Source organism: Filicampus tigris, chromosome 19 (genome assembly GCF_054856515.1).
Source record: "Filicampus tigris isolate MCC_2025a chromosome 19, RoL_Ftig_1.0, whole genome shotgun sequence".
Lineage (NCBI taxonomy): Eukaryota > Metazoa > Chordata > Actinopteri > Syngnathiformes > Syngnathidae > Filicampus > Filicampus tigris.
Genome location: NC_141235.1, coordinates 10,790,022 through 10,809,924, shown reverse-complemented (window position 1 = coordinate 10,809,924; position 19,903 = coordinate 10,790,022). Strand labels below are relative to the sequence as shown.

At 40.4% G+C, this 19,903-nt stretch overlaps 2 protein-coding genes across 5 annotated transcripts; one reads left to right on the top strand and one right to left on the bottom strand.

Moving 5' to 3' along the window:
* Window positions 1-345: 345 nt before the first annotated feature.
* csnk1db (casein kinase 1, delta b) lies at window positions 346-11,441 on the top strand. 3 transcript variants are annotated; one of them, XM_086016744.1, is made up of 10 exons: window positions 346-801; window positions 2,481-2,591; window positions 3,975-4,123; window positions 4,838-5,066; window positions 5,188-5,358; window positions 5,487-5,635; window positions 5,869-6,037; window positions 6,281-6,414; window positions 6,924-6,989; window positions 10,101-11,441. In XM_086016744.1, the coding sequence occupies exons 1-9, from the start codon at window positions 726-728 to the stop codon at window positions 6,972-6,974; spliced, it is 1,239 nt and encodes a 412-aa protein (XP_085872870.1). In that variant the 5' UTR covers window positions 346-725; the 3' UTR covers window positions 6,975-6,989; window positions 10,101-11,441. The 3 variants fall into 3 exon arrangements, with proteins under 3 accessions (XP_085872870.1, XP_085872871.1, XP_085872869.1); XM_086016745.1 differs by having other exon boundaries at window positions 6,919-6,989; XM_086016743.1 differs by lacking the exon at window positions 6,924-6,989.
* Window positions 11,442-11,573: 132 nt separating this feature from the next.
* Window positions 11,574-19,563, bottom strand: LOC147129488 (monocarboxylate transporter 4-like). 2 transcript variants are annotated; one of them, XM_086017432.1, is made up of 6 exons: window positions 19,453-19,563; window positions 15,948-16,204; window positions 15,740-15,883; window positions 14,126-14,733; window positions 13,876-14,056; window positions 11,574-13,180 (listed from the first exon to the last, which is right to left on the bottom strand). In XM_086017432.1, exons 2-6 carry the CDS (start codon window positions 16,168-16,170, stop codon window positions 12,882-12,884), a joined length of 1,455 nt encoding a protein of 484 aa, XP_085873558.1. In that variant the 5' UTR covers window positions 16,171-16,204; window positions 19,453-19,563; the 3' UTR covers window positions 11,574-12,881. The 2 variants fall into 2 exon arrangements, with proteins under 2 accessions (XP_085873558.1, XP_085873559.1); XM_086017433.1 differs by lacking the exon at window positions 19,453-19,563 and adding an exon at window positions 19,342-19,435.
* Window positions 19,564-19,903: the final 340 nt, after the last annotated feature.

Below are 19,903 nucleotides of genomic sequence, written 5' to 3'. Positions count from 1 at the left end.
GCAGGGCGTTTCTTAAAAAGGTTATCTGCTTCGAGTTGGAAATAAATGTGTGTGTGTAAAAAGTGTTAGTGAGTCTTGCTTTTAAACGAATCAAAATGTACCAGGCCAAACATTCACAGACTCTTCTTATTTTTAAATCATTTTAAGTATAGATTGCAAAGCCACCTATAAGTGTTTGATGTTTTATTATTATTATTATTATTATTATTATTATTATTATTATTATTATTATTATTATTGTATGAATCAATGTCAAATACCCCGACATAATAGGTAAATAATGAATATAATGATCCGGTAGACGTTTGAGTCATTTCCATATCTGCCAGCGGTTGCTAGGGGAAGTGACGTCACTGTCCAACCCGCTTTCACGACGAAGAAAAAAAAACTAGCCTTACGATTAGAGGGTAGCTGGACGTGTAATGCCAAAGATTTAAATCCATCTCAATCCTCTTGTTTTTTGTTCAAAATGGCTTTTCAAAAGTAGAGAACATTAACTACGTGTTTTACGCTATCGATTGATACCAAAATTATTGGTCTTCGGCTCTCAGACAAGGAGAAAAGGGATGGTGAATTCTGGATTGTACAGAAGAAACCGATTCCGGGGAGAGAAGCATTGAGAATTAGTGGCTTGTCAACCACTTAAGGAAGGTAGTCAAATAAACAAAAGGTGGACACCTGAGTGTATTTAAGGCAAGGAAACGTGTAATATTGCCAGCGACAGGATGGAACTTAGAGTGGGGAACCGATACAGACTAGGCAGAAAAATCGGAAGTGGATCGTTCGGTGACATCTATTTAGGTAAGTAAAATGCACTTAAACGTTTGTTTCCAACTTGCTTGTTAGTGTTGATTATTTTGTGGTAACCCCTTCAACGACGTGTCACTGGCAGTCGTTTAAAGAGCTATCGTCACTCTTGCTGGTCTTAACCTTTGTGTTAAGATCAGCCACTGTTTAGCTAACATCAGATACAGTTTTCATCTCTGACTCAAAATAATCCAATGCAAGTGTGGTGTTAGAAAACAGAGTGGGGGATAAATTGTCGAGTTGGTGGTAGAATTTTGGACTGCTATCTAGTCAGCCTTTTTCGCTGGAATCTATTACGTCAAATGAATTTAACAATCAAGCTTACTTGTGGGTTGTGCTTGAGAGGACCCACCCAGAAGTTCCTGTTGTTTACTCGTTGCTACAAGCTTCTCGTTTTCAATCGAGGAAACAGTTGGCCGTAGTTACACAATACAAGCCCCATAAGCCATCAGCACAGTGAAGGCCACAGTCTCATCTTTCTGGCTGTGCTGCTGCTGGAAGGAGAGCGACTCACTTGGTTGACTCGAATTTCTTAGTACGCATATTCACATTTATAATTGAATGATTTAAGGTTATTTTCTTGTAACACAATCGTTTTGTGTGTTATCTGAAATCGTATTATACACTTAAGTTCAGTGAGCCACCATTTAATCTTTCTTTGGACTCGGGTCTTTGTTCAATGCATGCATGTCACTGACTTGTCTCATTCAAGTCCATCTAATCATACCCTATCTCTAAATAACGAGCAAATCTAAAAGCAACTGTGTGTTAATCAGAAGTGATTAATTCTTCATTGACATGGCAGCACAACAGGAGCTAAACATGCTTGACAATAAAGATTGGAGACTTAAGCATTGATTACTCATCATGCAACCCTCAAAAGGGCTGCACGGACTGTTGAAGGTTTGCATATTACCCAAACCAAAGGCCACATGACGTGTATTGTAATTTGGCATTTGAATTGTTTTGACACATTTTGTAACTGGATAAAGTCCATTCACTAGTTGGATTTTAAAAAAATAAATAAATAAATAATTCATACAGAGGGTAATCCAAATTTGAAACAAATGCACGCGGTCATGCTAGTTGTCATGCTAGCTCCATTATCAAACTGGTCATCTTAAAAACTTTGTACAGGCATTGGAAAAATAGCATTTTAACATTAACACTTAAGTACATTTACTGTATATAATTTCAAACCCACCATATTTGCTATTGGGTCGTCACTTTTACTAGAGGGCATTGTAAACATAATCCAACATCAGATGGTCATTTGTTCCCATACATTGATTATACTTTGGCAAGCTGCCTGTGAGTAGATTATCTTGACTAGTGAAAGGTCAGTAATAACATCACTGCAGTTGTCCTTTTCACATGTTTTTGAGGTAGTTGTACAAATTATTAATGTTAAAATTTGTATTTTAAAAGGTTTAATTACATACCAAGTGTCTAGCTTGCTACGTGACAATCTAGTATTTCTTATTGAACTTGTATTTAAGGTTTCATACGCAGTCTTTGCTTGTGCATAATTGTAAAAGATTACCATTCTTCAATCATAATGAAGCAAATGCAGAACTCCAGAATTTAAAATATATTGGATGGATGGCTCTTTATATTGATGAAAAATGCTTTGAATTCACAATGTGCGTCTCTATATTTTCCCATTTTTTTAGGCACCGATATTTCTGTGGGCGAAGAGGTTGCCATTAAGTTGGAATGTGTGAAGACCAAGCACCCCCAACTCCACATCGAAAGCAAGATCTACAAAATGATGCAAGGAGGAGGTAAAGTAATGGAACCTTCTCTCTTGCCTAAACAGTCAACCCATCTCTATTTGTGGTTTGCTATTCACAAATTTTCAATATTTTTTTCTGTAAAACCTCTCCTCACCTATTTGCTAAAAAAAAATGCACTTTTACTTTTGTGCTTTTACTTTTTTGGTGTTTTAAAAAAAATAAATAACACAGTGCCACATCTCCATCACGCTGTCACCCATCCTCCCGGTCTTTTCTTTGCGGCTGCCTGAGAACGCTAGACGCTAAGCTAGCTTGTTCCGTAGCAGCACGGATTTATATAAGCAGCAGCAACAAGATGTCCTCCGTGGTGACAAATACTACCCTACTAACAAGTAGCGCATGCACCAAAAGCAAACGAGGAGTTGCTAAGCATGCAGCACTGAACGAGAGAACTTGAGATGCTAATGTGAAATGCAGAGTTGGGAAAGACCAATATAAGTGCGTAGATGTTCAGTAGACTTTTTACAGAACTCTGGCGAGACCCGCGTTGGAGCGTATAAAAACAATCTAGGAACAGAATATTTGAATTACAATGAATACGTATAGAGTCAAAATAAGACGGGAGCTACATTAGCAATTTAGCACACGTTCGTACATTGGAACACGCTAACAGTTGACATTAGCCATGATGAAGAGCTCAAGGTTAAATGTATATTAAAGATTTATAATATCAGCAATGGTTGTAGTTGCACTATTTTGCACCACAGAGTACTGAGTTTTGAGATCTGCACAATAATGGGTCCCAAAATTATTTTTCAATCAATTTAGCTTTTCTAAGGGACTATTTTTTATTTGTTAAATAGATTTCAATACATAAAAGAAAAAGCAGACATGCTAACATGAAAAATGCTAAATTTGAATGAAATAGCAGAGAACATGAATATGATACTTTATGACCCCCTTTTAACAGGAAATAGTTACCTTGTCACCTTTAAATAACGCAATCAGAAATACTCCCATTATGAACTTTACACTCACCATTACTGTTAAGACCAAAAGAAAGTCTTTAGCAAAAATATGGGAAAACATATTTACATATAATCTTACATTTCTGTACAAAGAACATGTATATTACTACAAAATGTAAAATCTTTTGGGTGGAAAAAAAAATATTTTTAATGCACTATTACAAATAATTACATATTTGTACAGTTACATGGAGGCAAGTAGTACAGGAGGTCTTTCCTTACTTGAACCTTTTTTGACAACCTTGAAAAAAGGACTGCCTCCCTCACACAACCTCTTAAGCGTTCTTGCATTATTAGAGGAATAACTGTTAATGTTTCAATGGTATTATGTCATTGTTGAATTCTAATGATACTGTTTGATAAATTTCCGGTTTAGACAATTGTGTCCTTTTTGTGCTTGTAGTGGGTATTCCGACCATAAAATGGTGCGGGGCAGAAGGTGACTACAATGTAATGGTGATGGAGCTGCTGGGACCCAGCCTGGAGGATCTCTTCAACTTTTGCTCCCGCAAGTTTAGCCTCAAGACTGTCCTCCTGCTTGCTGATCAGATGGTGAGATGACGGACACAGCTTCCTGCTGTGCCGACTTTCTCCCTACTCTGGGACTGTTGTCTTGGCCATATTCAGTAGTAGCATATACAGTAATCTTATTTTATTAGTATCACAACCATGAAGGTTGACAGCAAGTGACAAAATGGCCGCCCCCTGAGATGGACAAAATGGGTGGGTTTTAGTACTTAACTCACCCAACATATGGACAATTAAAGCATAACCTTTTGCTTTACTTTTTTTCTTGCTTTTCTCGGGCAATCTCATGATTCTTTTCCTAGTTCTGTTGAAATTCTTATTGAAACCATTTTGTCTTAAATGATCTCAGGTAAACGTCACCCCTGCTGGCTGCAAAGCATATTACAAGACAATTTCTTTTAACAGCTGCTAAATGGCAGGTTCTGCAACTAGTCTTTCATGGCAAACATGGTGTGCGCCCTTTCTCTAATGCACTGTAGGTGCGCCTCCCAAATTCAGTGCATTCTTTTGTGGATCATGCTTGAACATGTTTTGTGGAAATTGTCTTGATAGTTATTGCATAATCAATCCCACTTGGTAACATGAGTTTTCTGAATGTCATTTTAAACCCAGTTTTCATGTTGGACTAGTTGTTTTTAGCTTTTTATTTCAATTTGTACAAGACGACATAGAAACCTCTGCTGCAACTCACTAATTTTGACAAAATGTTGATATATTGTCATCCTTTCTCCACTACAGATCAGTCGCATTGAGTACATTCACTCCAAGAACTTCATCCACAGAGATGTGAAGCCTGACAACTTTCTGATGGGGCTCGGCAAAAAGGGCAACTTGGTCTACATTATCGACTTTGGCCTGGCTAAAAAATATCGTGACGCCCGCACTCACCAGCACATCCCGTACCGTGAGAACAAGAACTTGACTGGAACTGCAAGATACGCCTCAATCAACACCCATCTGGGGATTGGTACATACGCACGCAGATGGATTAGCTTTGTCTCGATGTGAACATGCTTGTACATGTCTGAAAAGGAATTGGGAGTCAAACACCCATTTGTTTGTTTTTGTTGGGTTTCATTTGCCTACAGAGCAGTCAAGGCGTGACGACCTGGAGTCCTTGGGCTACGTTCTTATGTATTTTAATTTGGGCTCCCTGCCTTGGCAAGGCCTCAAGGCTGCCACCAAGAGGCAAAAGTACGAACGCATTAGTGAGAAGAAAATGTCCACCCCAATTGAGTTTCTATGCAAGGGATACCCATGTGAGTTAACTTCTTGTACATTTGTTTCATTTCAAATAGTTGTGATGTTTTTTTTTGTTTTGATTTTTAAATTTTAATTAAGTGAACTATGAGATCCCGGCTGATAATAGATTTTGTCTCTGTCACAGCTGAATTTGCAACCTACCTGAATTTTTGCCGTTCTCTGCGCTTTGACGATAAGCCAGACTACTCATACCTACGACAGCTTTTCCGGAACCTTTTTCACAGACAGGGATTCTCCTATGACTATGTGTTTGACTGGAATATGCTCAAATTTGTGAGTATTACTGGAACAACTTGATTGCATGAAGTAGTAGTAGTTGCATTAATTTGAGTTTTGATTCGTTTAGCTTGGTGAGACTTTTATCTGTTTTAAAACTTAAATATAGGTGGCAGCCCCTTTATATATTAACAAATAGCTGTTCAATAACATCCAAACGTATTATTATTGCAAATTGTGATTGTTCTGACGAAGGCTTTTTTTTTTTTTGTTTTATTTTTTTTTTACAGGGAGCCAACCGGGCGGCAGAGGAGGCGGAGAGAGAGCGCCGCGACCGAGAGGACAGGCTGAGACATGGCAGGAACCCAGCGAGTAGAGGCGTACCCGCTGCATCAGGACGACCTCGCGTAGGCCAAGATGGAGCCCCGCCTACACCGCTAACACCCACTTCGCATACAGGTTTGGAAATGGTCACTTGCGTCGGTCACACTGGCCAGAGGAGTCGTTTTAATGCTACTGATGGGGATTGCGGCGGTGCTAGTTAAACCAGGAATTTACAAGATTCAAAAGTAGTCTCAGGCATGGGCGGAGGGCGGAATCTGCAAAGCGGGAGTTCCAGACTGGCATGCCGCGCTTAGTCACATCAACACTTTTTGTTTACTGTTACTTGGAAGTTGTTTAAGCCCCCTCTCTAATCTCCAGCGTCCCCACGTCAAGCATCCGGCATGGAGCGTGAGCGAAAAGTCAGCATGCGACTGCACCGCGGTGCGCCCGTCAACGTCTCCTCCTCAGATCTTACTGGACGGCAAGACACCTCACGCATGTCCACATCACAGGTACTAGACACTTGAGTTTATTTTTGTAGGAGTCCCATTTTTATGCTGACCCTCCCCAGACAAGTGACGAGCATTATTTTCATCTTAGTTTGAGAACTAACCATAAAGCAAACAAGGGTGCCTGCTCGCTGTGAATCGTGGCACGGGTCGCTGCTGTGTGTGCTGCTGATCGCCATGGATCACAACTGAGTGATTTATTTATTTATTTATTTATTTTTTTTTCAAATGCATGTCATGCAAGTGAATTAATTACATGTCTCTAAATTTCTGTCTGCTGCTGTAATGAAGTTGAGGTCATTGTCATCAAACGCTAATCAACTGCTATGTTAGAAAACATGATCAAGGCCCGTAAACTGAGTTCCCAACACCTCTCCTGGTGCAGCACATCGGACCTTGTATTGAAGTGCTGCTCTTTTAGTCTGTTTAACCCGTAGTGCGGCCGCTACATGACAAGGTTTCTGACTTGACGTATTGGGCCTTGTCTCTCCCTTCCCCCAACCTCAGAATAGCATTCCCTACGAACATCACGCCAAGTAGACGCTCGCCACATACTTGTGTGACCGTGGCAACACTGGGTGAGTTGCACACCCCTGTAAGCACCAGGAATGCATTTATCCAACTTCCAGTTCTACAATGTACTGCCTTAGAATGATGCTCCTTGTTCTAGCGTTTTGTTTTTGTTTTTTTCCCCCCTCTCACTTTCATCCAAATCTCTCCTATTCATTTGAGTAGTTAATGGTAAATTTGGAGTTAGATATGTAATTAACCCCAAGGGAATTTTATTTTATTTGATCAAGTCTCACCTCCAGTATCAATGAGGCAGCCAGCGAATTTGTGTCTCATTGACTTGATGGATCTGAAGTCAAAGGTTGCAGTCCTGAGAACTGGTCTGGATAATGCATCACAGTGTGCAGCATAGTCCGAGAATGTAACCCCCCCCCCCCACCCCATTGCCTACTCAGAGCCGAAAAGAATACCCTTTTGAACAGCTTTGTCTTTGTGGCTTGTTGCTTGCACCATTGGTTTGATGCCACAACCATCAATGGCACGCATACAACTCACTGGCCCAAAATGGACTCCTTACACCTTTTATCCACCCCCTTATGTACCCCCCAGTGTGGCTTGGTGCAGTTGTGGGTTTCCGATGTTTTTTTTTTTTTGTTTGTTTGTTTTACTTGCCAAAATCTGCGTCCCTGCATCTTCTCTGTGATTTTCACCCCTTAACACTTGCACGAGATTAAGCTACTTGTTTTGCATCTTAGCTTAAAAGCTTCCTCATGGCTCTAGCTGAAAGCACGCCATCCAGTTGTTCAGACACGGAGTGCTCTATGTTTGAAAAGGGAAAGGGGTTTAGAATGTTTCTGTCTAGAATCTGTGCCTTCACCAAAATGACAACCTAAATGGCACATTCACACACACACACACACACACACACACACACACACACTGTGTGTTGAGTAATGACTGGATGGCTGCAAACATTCCTACTGGCTGTGAACTAATTTTCCATGATGGCAACCTTTTACTTGTATTATGTGGATTTTTTTTTTTTTAATGGTCAGCTGCACAACAGATTGACTTCCTTTTTTTTTTTTTAGTTACCTGTAAATGTTGATGCACTGTAGTGGAAAACATTGACAGATAGTCCTCAGTTTATAATAAAATTCTGTTCTTATGACAGTGATGTAACCACAAAATCACAACACAGGGCAGTCTCAATTTATAACTTTTACAATGTAAAGTCATAATTAACTCATTAAATGTCAAAAACAACTTAAAGGGACAATGTGTAAAAATGCACTCGTTAGTGGTGAACTTAATCGAACGACCTAAGTTTGAAGCACACGCTCTACGGTGTGTCAGAGATACCACATGTTGCAAGCCTACCACTAATTTCTGCAGCAGAGGTGCAAGCAAAACGTCATCACAAACGACTTCTAGTATTCCCTCAACGACGAAGTGACGAAGTAAGTGCATTGTATTTGTTACACATGATGTTGAGGAACTACGTTCGCTATGTTTGTCAGCCTCCTAAAAGATGAGGCACGATTACTAGACCCACAATTGCATACAAAAAAAATGTTGTGATAAAACATATTTTTTTGCATATTATTGAAATAACCGTAATTTTCGGATTATAAGTCGCTCAATTAACAGGTTTTTGTGGAATGTCCATATATAAGGATCACCGGGTTATAAGGAGCATTATTGCACATTAAGGGAAACAAACCAGTCCAACAAATGAATCAAAACTTTATTCAATTTCAATTCATAGCTAAGGCACACCTGATTATAAGCCACACTGTTGATTTTTGAGAAAATTAAAGGATTTTAAGTCCGCCTTATAGTCTGTACAAATACGGTAATAGTGGGTTTTTAAAACGAACATTGAAAAATCAAAACATTTCTATACACTGTCCCTTTTTGGAAATACATTAGAATCAAAACGTTAAGTGCCAAGGTCGAGTTTGGTACGGTTTTTTGTTTTTCCCCATCTTGGTCTGATGCGGCTGGCCCTTTGAATTGCAAGTGTTTTGAGGAGTGGTAATGAGCCAAACTGCCAGCAGAGGGTAGCGGTGCATCATTTTAGATTGAAAATCGCCTGTTTGTCCACTGCCTCCAGTTGGGGAGGGGAATATTACTTTCATGGCTGCCGCAGTGACAGGCAACAGACATTTAGTTGATCAATCCGAAGCATACATTCTAACAAGGAGAATTTTAATTCTGTATATCAGAGAGTATGTGTTAGGTCTTTCTGCTCACAAGGCTAAAAATAGATTCACTTTCGGGCTTATACACTACGACAGCAGAGACCAACCCGGGAGTCTTATTTTGTGTGTCCGATGATCCGATCAATGACGTCATTGATAGATTGCGCAAATTGTGACATTACAGTTGATCCGTGGTTTCGCATAAAATGCAAAATGCTGTTCCACTCTATCATATCGCTGTTAAGCTTAATTGTGTGTTGACATTTATCTGCATACAAGAAAAGAAATGCCTGTCATTCATAACCTTCGACATTTTTGTTTTCATTCTTCACTTCGAACCAAAGTCATCAACAGCCAGATTATCAAGAGGCTCTAAAGAGGATCCAGACAGATTACCTGAGGGTTCTCGTCAGACTTTTTTTGTTTTTTTTTCCTCTTCTCCCCAATATACTCCAAAATGGATCATGCCTAGTCTGCCGACATTCGTAAATGTTGAACATTTTTGCATTGGGTCTCTCACATTTAATCAGTTACAATGTGAAGATAAGAGGTATCGATCATTGATGGACATTAAGTCTGTGTGTCAACCTGGCACGTTCTGTCTAGATCGTTAACTGAGCACTCGTGCCTTCCTGCTTTGTCTCTGGTAAGTCAGATGCATTCATCATATGTGACTTGAGAAGAATTAGATCCTTTAACTTCAAGTAAAGGCCTGGTCTTAATGGTTGATTTAAATAAAGACCAGGGTCGGCCACTATTTGAAGAAATAAGATTTTTCAACATAGGTGTCGCAGTTATGATGTACCGGTGTTGGAACTCCTGAAATAAGCATTGAGCAAGTATTTCAATTGTGGTAAGATTTTTTGTTTTTGTTGTTTTGTAATCAGCACTTTGAGGACGCTATGATGAATGGGGCCTGATTTTCCTGCTTGAGTCTCCTCCTGACGCCCCTCCTTTTTCTCCTGTTTCCCCTAGATGGTGTCAAGCGCACTGCCTGCTGGCCTCCATCCTCTCGCTCCTCGATGAGCCAGTCTCACGCAGCCTTGCAGTCCAGTCCGCGCCCACTGAGACACTGACAGACAGACAGACACTAATAGTACTCTTGCCACTCTGAATTACTACTGCAACAGCTACCATGGGAAGCCACTTCACTTGAACCAGCTAACTGGAAGTGCTTTCTTACTGACTGCTCTCAGTGCTGTCACCTTATATTGTTAACTCTTTGCCCTTAGCCACCCCCTCCGGCCGCGCCCCCTTTTTGTTTTTGTCTCAGTCTGAGTGTTGGACTTCAGGACTGTTTTCTGTCCGCTTTTGCAGGAGATATCTGGGCAAGCTGCACTGCCCCTCCCCTATCAGGTCACGTTAGTTGTTTTTTTTCCCCAAGCATGTCTGCAGACAAAGATTGTGTCCTAGTCCTTTCAAGGATAATCTACAAACGTTCTCTGAGTCCCACTACAGACTCAAGTGATGGCCCAATGTCTCTGCTGTCTTATCGTGCTCATCAATAAAATGTCTAATTTTTTTGTAGTATCTGGTTAAAGAGTGTGTAGGAATAAATACACACATACAGTGAATGTACCAAACTTGTTTTGGTATTTCAGACGCGGGAGGCTTGTGTGTTCTCTAAGTTAAATTTTTTCTTGTCAGCAGTGCAGTGTTCAGTGGGCCCTGTTCCCTTTCTTAGTGTTGCACTTTCTGAAAGGTGGCAAGAGCCTCATTTGACACTTTTGACCAGATTTCTATTCACTGTGTACAGATAAACCATTTTTGCGCCGTCTCATTTGTATTGTTTTGAAGCTGTGAAATACTTGCAATGTAGATGTGTAAATATCTTTGATTTCCTTCCTTCCTTGTTAGGGATGAGTCTGAACATTCTTTTGACAATTTGCTTTAGGAGGCCTGCTGCAGCAAAGTTAGGCAGCCATAATTGCGTAGCGTCTGCTTGTCGGTGTATGTCCTGTCACCCCGCCCCTGCACCCCCTGCCCTTTTTGTCACAGAGCAGTGCTGGTCACAGGCACTGTACTGAATGTGGCTCTTTTTCATACACTTGGCTGTCAGGGGGACTGACTTTTGTGTGTGGATGTGTGTGTTGTTTTTTTTTCCTCTACCCCCCAATTTGGATTAGATTGTGTCTCGGGCGTCTGGCTGTGAGTGGCCATGTCTGTTGAAATAATGCCCAGTAGTTTTTGATTTTGACACTTCTTTGGTCAGCCAGGTGAAGAAAAATTAGTCATTGGGCCAGCAACATTTGTTCTCACGTTTATATTTGCCACTGTATTTGTGTACCTAAATTGTAAATAAATTACCTCCTTGTATCTTTTTGTGCCTTGTCTGCAATGGTCTTTATGGTTGCAAAGGCGGGGTAGTGTTCAAGCTTTAAATTGAGGCATTTGTGCATCTCTTTCCATGTGACAGAACTTACTTAAAAACTCAATGCAACAAAGATACACACTTAGATCATTTATTTTTCAATAGAATATAGTGCAACAAACATGTATTGTCACATTGCTTTAGCCAAAATAGAGTTAATTGTATGTGTAAGTTGGATTACATAGTCGTTTTGATAGAAAGCAGACATCACAACATCTATTGACCCCGACACAACACGTCATCACTTCAGTTGTGCAACATCAAGCAGAAATGAGACGGACACAAATCAAGTTTACTTCACTGGAGAAATGATAAAAGGCAAATTTGTCAAGTATTAAAAAAACTAATGGAAAGGCTATAAATGAAATGTTGCAGCATAGGCAGTGTAGAGCTTTTCTTGGGGAATGTTGAATGTGTGACCCACTGATGGTGTTTAAGAAGAATGAAATGTATTTGGGATTTAAAGAGGAAGTCAACCCGAAAATGTTCTTAATGTTGTATGTGCCTCCACTAGTCTAAAAATGGCATTCTCAGTAATATTTCATTTGTGGAATATGAGTTAAGCAGCAAAATCCACCTATTTTTAGCCATCTGAAGGGGCGGCTATTTTGCCCCTTTCTGTCAACTGAAAATGACATCACAGTTGCTCAAGGCCCAGGTAACGACCAATCACGCCTCACCTGTTCTCTGAATCTGAGCCATGATTGGCTGGCCCCTGAAATGGACAAAAGCTGAGGTTTTATTGCTTAAATCATATTCCACAAACTCAATATTAATCACAAAGCCGTGTTTAGTGACTAGTGGGGCTACATAGAACGTATTGTTAAAAAAATAAGAAAAACAATGGGGTTGACTTCCCCTGTAAAGGAAAAAAAAATGGATATCACAGTGGATCTTGGACTTTCCAGTACATGAGCGGTTCTCTCCTTTAGTTTTTTTTTTTTCTTGGGGTAGAATCCCTCAAGCAAAATTCCATTTTTACACTCCTTTTTTTTCACACCATACACATTTATTTGGTTTGTTAGGCTTACTCTATGGCTTAGTGCTTTTTTGAGCCCCTTTTTAGCAACACAGGATGGGCAAAATTTTCAAAAGTGTGATGCAGTACAAAACTGCAAACTGTGAACAAAATGCCCTTGGTATAGAGCCCATGAAATGTTCATGAGGTGGCAGTAGCAGAGAATAAGCCAAAAGTATTGAGAGAAATTAAATAAAGTGTTTAAATTCACAAGTGCACTACAGTATTGAGGTTAACGCCATTTACTGCCCTACAGCTTTCTTCCTTTTACTCAATACTGTCAACCAATTGCATGATGATGCTTGATCATGCTTGGTGCTTTTCTGTTGATCCTCTTAATACTGATACAGTATCTTTTATTAGATCTTTATAATGACGCTTCAGTATTCTCCTCTCCGCCGTCCGTTTGCTCATTGTCCCCTCCTGCATTCAAATCGCCAGCTTTCCCATTGTGTTTTCCCCTTTCTTCCTCTTCTCGCGTCTCATTGCGGAGGCTCTCCTTCTCTGCAGCCGTCACAGCCATTTCTAGCTTAGCCTCCGGATCTTCCTGTTTCCTTGTGATGCACAGGAAGTTACCCAGGGCGATCACAATGGCTGACAATGTGACCTCGCAGCCCGCCAACAAGAAGACGTACATGTACTTATGGGTGGCATCCAACAGGCGACCTGGAGGAGAGGACATTTGCCGTCATCCTTTAGGTAAGGTACATCTAAGACCGGCAACATATTCACACCATATTTTAACATAGTGTGGTAGAAATACTTTCTCTTCACTAGTCAAAACTTGGCATTCTGATTAATATTACGTACGTGGAATACGAGTTAAGCAGCAACATCTACTTGGTTTTAGCCATCTCGGGTCAGCCATTTTGTCACTTTTGTCGACTGAAAATGACAGTTGCTCTTGGCTCAGGTAACAACCAATCACGACCCACTTGTTTTCTAACCTGAACCACGATTGGTCGTTATCTGAGCCCTGATCAACTGTGATGTCATTTTCAGTTGACAGCAGGTGACAAAATGGCCGCCCGCTGACATGGACAAAACCAGGTGGATTTTGCTGCATAACTCATATTCCACAGACACAATATGCCTTGTGTCAAAGAGTGGGGCTGCATAGAATATGTTCTTGTAAAGAGGTTGACATTTAAAATATGAAATATTTTACCCTTCGCAAACATTAATGGTCAGTTGGATTTATTTTTATAGTATGATAATCAACCATGTCCCGCACTACATAGTCAAAAATGTTTTAAAGCATGTGAAAACTGGACCATTTCGCAGGATTTCAAATGCAGAAAAATTTGATGAGGAGCTCAACTCAAGTATTACACGAACACATTTAGACAGATTGCTCTTACCTGCTCCAGGAGGGCCCACTAACACAGCTACTGCTTCCATCAACAGCACAAGGCCAATGGCACTGGAAAATTTGTCTGTCCCCACAATAGCCATAAGGACCTCGAACTGCAGGGCTCCCACCATGCCATAAGACATGCCAAAGAAAATACAGAATCCCACCAGACCTCCATAGGTGTTTGCCTGCATTCCGGGACAAAGGATGTTCAAAGATGACTGATGTCAGATCACATCTCAAGCCGTTATCCTTACCTGTGATCCAATGAGATCCGTGACTCCGTTGAAGATCATCGCAAAACTGAACAGGTAGACACACCTCGGCCGCACCCACTTCATACCTGCGATGACTCCACATAGAGGACGAGCAAACATATCTACGAATCCCAGAATTGTGAGCAGCAGCGCTGACGTAGTGTCCTCGTAGCCGAGTCCTTTGGCATAGTTGACCACGAACACGGGTGGCACAAACAAGCCCAGCACCATAATCGAGGCCGCAACGGTGTATATGACAAATCCTCTGTCCTTGAACACACTGAAGTCGAGCAGTTTCTTCTTCGTCTGAGGCGTCTTCTCCTCTGTCGCTGTAAGACGGCCATCCTCAAATTGTAGATGTTTCTTTGGTGGCAAGAGGGGCCTCATTAGGGCACCGCAGGCGCAGCAATTGAGCAGAATCCCCCCCAGTATGAGAAAACCACCCCTCCAGCCATACTGGTACTGAAGAATTTGTCCCAGGGGAGAGAGACAGCACAGAGCCACGGGGCTGCCTGCAGCTGCCAGGCCGTTGGCCAAAGGTCGCTTCTCACTGAAGTAGCGATTTAGCATTATTAAGGATGGCTGGAAATTCAATGCCAGGCCCAGACCTGACGAGACAAGAGAGCAGCGTCACAGAAATAATTGAGAACACTGACTGCCTTTATGTTGGCATAAGTTTATATTTTGCAACAAGAACAAGTAAGATGTAGGTATTTTATTTCCACTCCTGCGGCATGTACAGTATATTTGAGGTTCAGTTGGACCTGAAACCTGACTATTCTTCCATCTGCCGTTCTGTTTTGGAATTCGGTTAACAAATTTTGGCTCCTGTATTGGGATTCGAGCAACATAAATTTTTAATTTTGTAAGAAATGGCATAGAAAGTTAAGCAACGTGAAACAGACACCACACTAGTGGTACAAGCCACAAGAAAATGGCGGCTTTTGAGTAATCCACAAGAATGGCTGGAATACCATAAGCCACTGCAGTAACACATTCTTTTGCCCATCATTTCAAAGCAGCTGGGGGAAATTAACCCCAATAAGGTTTATGCCAAAGCTGACCCTTGTAATAATTAACAAAATCCTTTTTATATTTCTGTATGGTTATTACACCAATATGTACAAACTCTTTAACTGAAACTAAAAATGTCATGTATTTTCACATGGGCCAAAGCTCAGTATCCTTTATTTCGACTTAACCATATTTACAGATTTCACGTAACTGCAATTCGGCAATTTCTCCACTAGGGTGCGCAACTACACTCTGATTGCGTTTGATTCCCCTTGCAGGTTAGGATGCTTGAAAATCCAGACAATATCCAATAGGTCATGTATCATTTTTAGTTCGAAGTTGTTCTAATTTGTTTTACGTTGAGTAGTCAATCAACTAAACAACATAGTATAATTCAGTGAGTAGTCAAAGGTGGGGCTAAAAAAAAGTTGTACGGATGCTCACCACTGCACAACAAAAGTATTTGTAAATACTTGTGTTTAGCAACAGTAGTCAGTATTAGCTGTTTGAAAGGAGAGGTTTCATCCAGCTTTTGCCTCGATTCTCATGTTGTGTGGTCAACCGAATGCAGAGGCTAGAGGATGTATACTGGTACGCTACCTGTAATCACACCAATGCAAAGGTAGATGTGTATGATGCTTGTTGCAAAGGAACCCAGAACCATTCCCATTGAAGCAAAGAGTCCTCCGACCATCATCACCGGTCGACAGCCGAACTTGTTCACCAACACGCTGCACAGAGGACCTGCGGGTACAAACATCGAGTTTATTGTGCCATTATGTTTAAGTGCAAAGTCACAAGTGCCTACCTGTGCCGTAGAGCATGGCAAGCAAAATGGATGATATCCATGCGGTGTCACTGTAGCCAACATCAAACTCCCTTATTAACTCCTTGAAGAAGACGCTGACAGCCTTAGGGAACGCATAGGAGAATCCAGTGATGACGAAGCAGCCGACCAATACCGCCCAGCCCCAGCCGCCATCGGGTGCCTTCACCCCAGTAGGTCCATCGTCCACCACTGCGCCCCCCATGCTGTTCTCGGGTTGTTGTGATTCTAGTCAGAAGCTGCAAAACACATATAAACCACCATATGATGTACTCCTTGAAATGTTTCTTTGTCACAGGATTTGTAGTTTCGGATGAAACCGGGCGTTCGTTACAATTAGGGCCATCGAATGGCGTTCAAATAAATGTAGTTCAAATGTTGAGTCAGATTTGAAATCATGTGTTTGACACCCAAATTTCACAACATACAATGATATGGCTATCAACACTGTACTGGAACGCTTTGTTTAGACGCCTTGTGTGTTATGAAATGTCCTGGAGCGTGTGTTGACACCTGATAAGTCTACATGGAATGTTTTTTATTGTATTCCTGGCTCTGAGCAACACGCACCTAAGAAAAAGCATGCCAATGTTAAATCTCATCTCATTTTGTACAAACTAGGTAATAGTTTAATGTTAAATTGTAAACACAATGAAACACTCTGCATTAACTTGGATAATGCTGAAGTCTTCTTAGAAAAGACACAAAAAGCCAAAGGAACAAAAACATGGGCTTCAATGCTCACTGAACGGAAGTTGAAGTCTCATAACCGCTGTGTGACTCACATTCCTTCAACCGGTTCAGCTCTAGAATACCCTATTCAGTCTTTACTGAAATGTCATGTGGGATATTTCATCATTGTATTGAGAAACTTGTTTGAGCAAGCAATTACTTTAAAGTGAGACTGAGACCAACACTACAACATAAAAAGCTGCAAGCTCATTTGGGTGAATCCCCTAGTTGGATTCCATCAAAGTACAAGCCCTAGATTTTGCCCCAAAAATGGCTGCTTCAATCCAAAATGGCCGACTTCCTATATAATTTTTAACTTTTCTGGGGGAACTAATGAGTATATCAAGGTGGGGTCAGGGTCTGTCCAGACTGTGGACCCCTAAAATCCTAATATTTTTACCAATGTATGGTGAAAGTCGTGTTTTTTTCACCAGCTTGCTAGATAATCAAAATTGCGCTGTTTAGCTGTAGTAAGACTTGACATCTTATTACGATTGGACTCTTCTAATGGTGGTTAAAGTTATTCCATTTTATTTTGTCAAGTGGTTGCGTAAAGTAAAATCATCTGGATTCAGATGCATTTTTTAAGTAGATGTATAGTGTACTTATAAATATTTCTGGATTCAAATTATTTTGTTTTGTACAACCACTTGATGAAATAAAATGGAGTAAATGCAGAACTACATTTTTTTTTCAGTGTACAGCTACGTGGCAACTTGTTTGTGCAGTCACAATTGAGACACTGCAGTGAGAGGTGTGTGCAGCTCCCAAAAGGTCAAGACTATCAATATCTGCAAACAGAAAGATAGCATAGTAGGAATTAAGAGGATTAGTGCTGGCTTTTCTCCTAACCTTGTAACCATGAGCATACCGTTGTATGTTCTATTTCATTTTCTGCATTTTTTTCCCCAAGGCTTGATTCCATTGTAATGTTTTAGTTACATACATACACATTTATTAAATATTTTTTTAAGAAAACGGGGATCTTATGGCTCAAAGTTCGATGTGATATCGAGAAAATTGTTCTTTCACAGTGATATTAATCTAAGAGGGCATTGGCGCTGACTTGTGCTTGGGCCCTAATATGTTTTTGATGACCATATAACTGACTAAAGTAAAACAAGTAATATAAAGCTGGTTACATTAGAAACCATGGGCTTTATTTCTCCTCTTAAAGAAGATTCATCAAATTTTTCATTTTATATTATTCAGTAATGTGAGACATCGTTTTTGCTCCCATCCTTTCAAAGGCACAGTATCAGTGACCCCAGCGTGACTCTGCCATTCTGTCCAGAGCCAAAGAAATATCAGCACTATTCCTAATTTAAGACCCTCTGCAATCCACTGGACACACACATGCATGCACGTTGGAGCAGCTATCAAATGGAACATTTCTCATCCCTAATAGTCAGATGAAAGGACTCCAGATACCAACATGCTTTGAGTATACATAGTGTGTGATACAGTTACAGAGTAAAAACCTTCTACATGTCTATGCATCTATAAACTTACCTGTCTATCTATCTAGCTAGCTATATATCGGTCTTCTGCTCTATCTTTATCACAAGTGTCCAACTCAAGGCCCCAGGGCCACACCACTTTATGTAGCTCACTAAAGCAAATAAAGTGTGTCTACTTTGTATAGTTGAATAGGGTTGTTCTTTTCACTTTGGCACAAAATCTGTACTGAAATGTGTAATTTTTCTTCGCGTTTACAGATACTACAAGCAAAATCCCTTTCTAACCAAAAATTTGCTGTTTGTGTGCCACAATTTTCCTTGACTTCTAATTTCAAATTCTATTTGTTTTTAGCAATGGCGCATTTAGGTGATTGTTATTTTGTGAAATGGTCGTTTTATTGGAAAGGAGCCAAGTATTTCCCTTTATATCACATTTACTACATCATTTCAAGCTGGCCCTGGCCCAGTCTAAAGTGACATGACTCAATCAGACATTTGGTTTCGTCAGTGAAAGTGGCCATATCTGAGAGCTCCCCCATCTACTCGACCATTAATCATCCATCACACCATTCATCCGTTTATCAATCTATCCCAGTCAATACCGGAGTGGCTAATTTGGTTTCTAGGCCACACTTGCTGTCATGAGCAACCCGCGCTACGTACGCCACTGCTTCACAGATAATAAAACACAGAGCTTGACGTTCTTCCGTTCTTTTACATTTCATTTGGGGAGGACATGGATTTTTATTATTTTTTTTATGGTGGATGGATATGTAATTAGACAGTGCTGAATAATTTCAAGTGGGACTATTTATGCAGGGATACTCCAGCTGCCTCGTTATCGTGTCTAGAGGAGTGTGACGTCACATTGATGCTGCCTGGGCAAAGCCGGCTGGCGTACGTGAGGAACGCGGCGTCTTCCTACACTGGATGTTTTCAATTTGAAATCATTTTTTAGCGCATTTGAGGATTTCGGAGGAATTCTTATGTTATTCTGACCGCAGGCCCTCCTTTTAAACACAATTTTTAAAAAACGTATTCGGATCGTGTACCATGAAATTTAGACCATCAACAGTACGCGACTAGAATGGATTGTGACATTCGGATATTCTACCCATCATGTATAATTATAATCACTCCGTTTAATTTAAGTAATAAATTAAATTAAATATAAAAAAATATACCTGTTGCTTCTGCCATAAATGATTACGCTGTTGCCATCCGCAGTATAAATAATAGGGCGCATATCATAAGGTCAAACAGAAGAAGGGAAAACAACAAATCGCTTACAGTACCTGAGAAGCTGTCTACCGGAGAGCCGCTGAATGCAGACCATGTGAACGTGCTGTCGTCACTGGCTTTATAAACGGCGCTGCGCTGATGGGACACCCCACCGGGACTTGTGTCACTACAGTTACATCACTCGAAAAGATCCACGTATTTCTACGTTGATTGAGCCGTAAAAGAATTTAAGATTACTATTTGATATACTAATCATATTTTCTCATTTATTAGTATGTGTATACATCATTACTCGCTTCCAACGACCCAGAACAAACTGGATGTGTATTGTGTTTATGTATCAAATATATATACATATATATTTACAATTTAATTTAACTGTATATACACAATTTAACGAGAATATAATTGTCCATGTGTTTTTCAGTAAATTAAAAAATCGATATAGGAACAATTTATTGCTTATTCTGTGTCACTGGGAAACATACTGTATTAACAAACTCG

What these genes read in the sequence shown, in the direction of transcription:
- LOC147129488 (XM_086017432.1), bottom strand. Translation starts at nt 16,170, where the DNA reads ATGGGGGGCGCAGTGGTGGACGATGGACCTACTGGGGTGAAGGCACCC. An exon ending in CGGATCTCATTGGATCACAG is followed by an intron (nt 14,057 to 14,125) that starts GTAAGGATAACG and finishes CCCGGAATGCAG; the next exon opens with GCAAACACCTATGGAGGTCT. An exon ending in AGTGGGCCCTCCTGGAGCAG is followed by an intron (nt 13,181 to 13,875) that starts GTAAGAGCAATC and finishes CCTCTCCTCCAG; the next exon opens with GTCGCCTGTTGGATGCCACC.
- csnk1db (XM_086016743.1), top strand. Translation starts at nt 726, where the DNA reads ATGGAACTTAGAGTGGGGAACCGATACAGACTAGGCAGAAAAATCGGA. An exon ending in CAAAATGATGCAAGGAGGAG is followed by an intron (nt 2,592 to 3,974) that starts GTAAAGTAATGG and finishes TTGTGCTTGTAG; the next exon opens with TGGGTATTCCGACCATAAAA. An exon ending in CAACACCCATCTGGGGATTG is followed by an intron (nt 5,067 to 5,187) that starts GTACATACGCAC and finishes ATTTGCCTACAG; the next exon opens with AGCAGTCAAGGCGTGACGAC.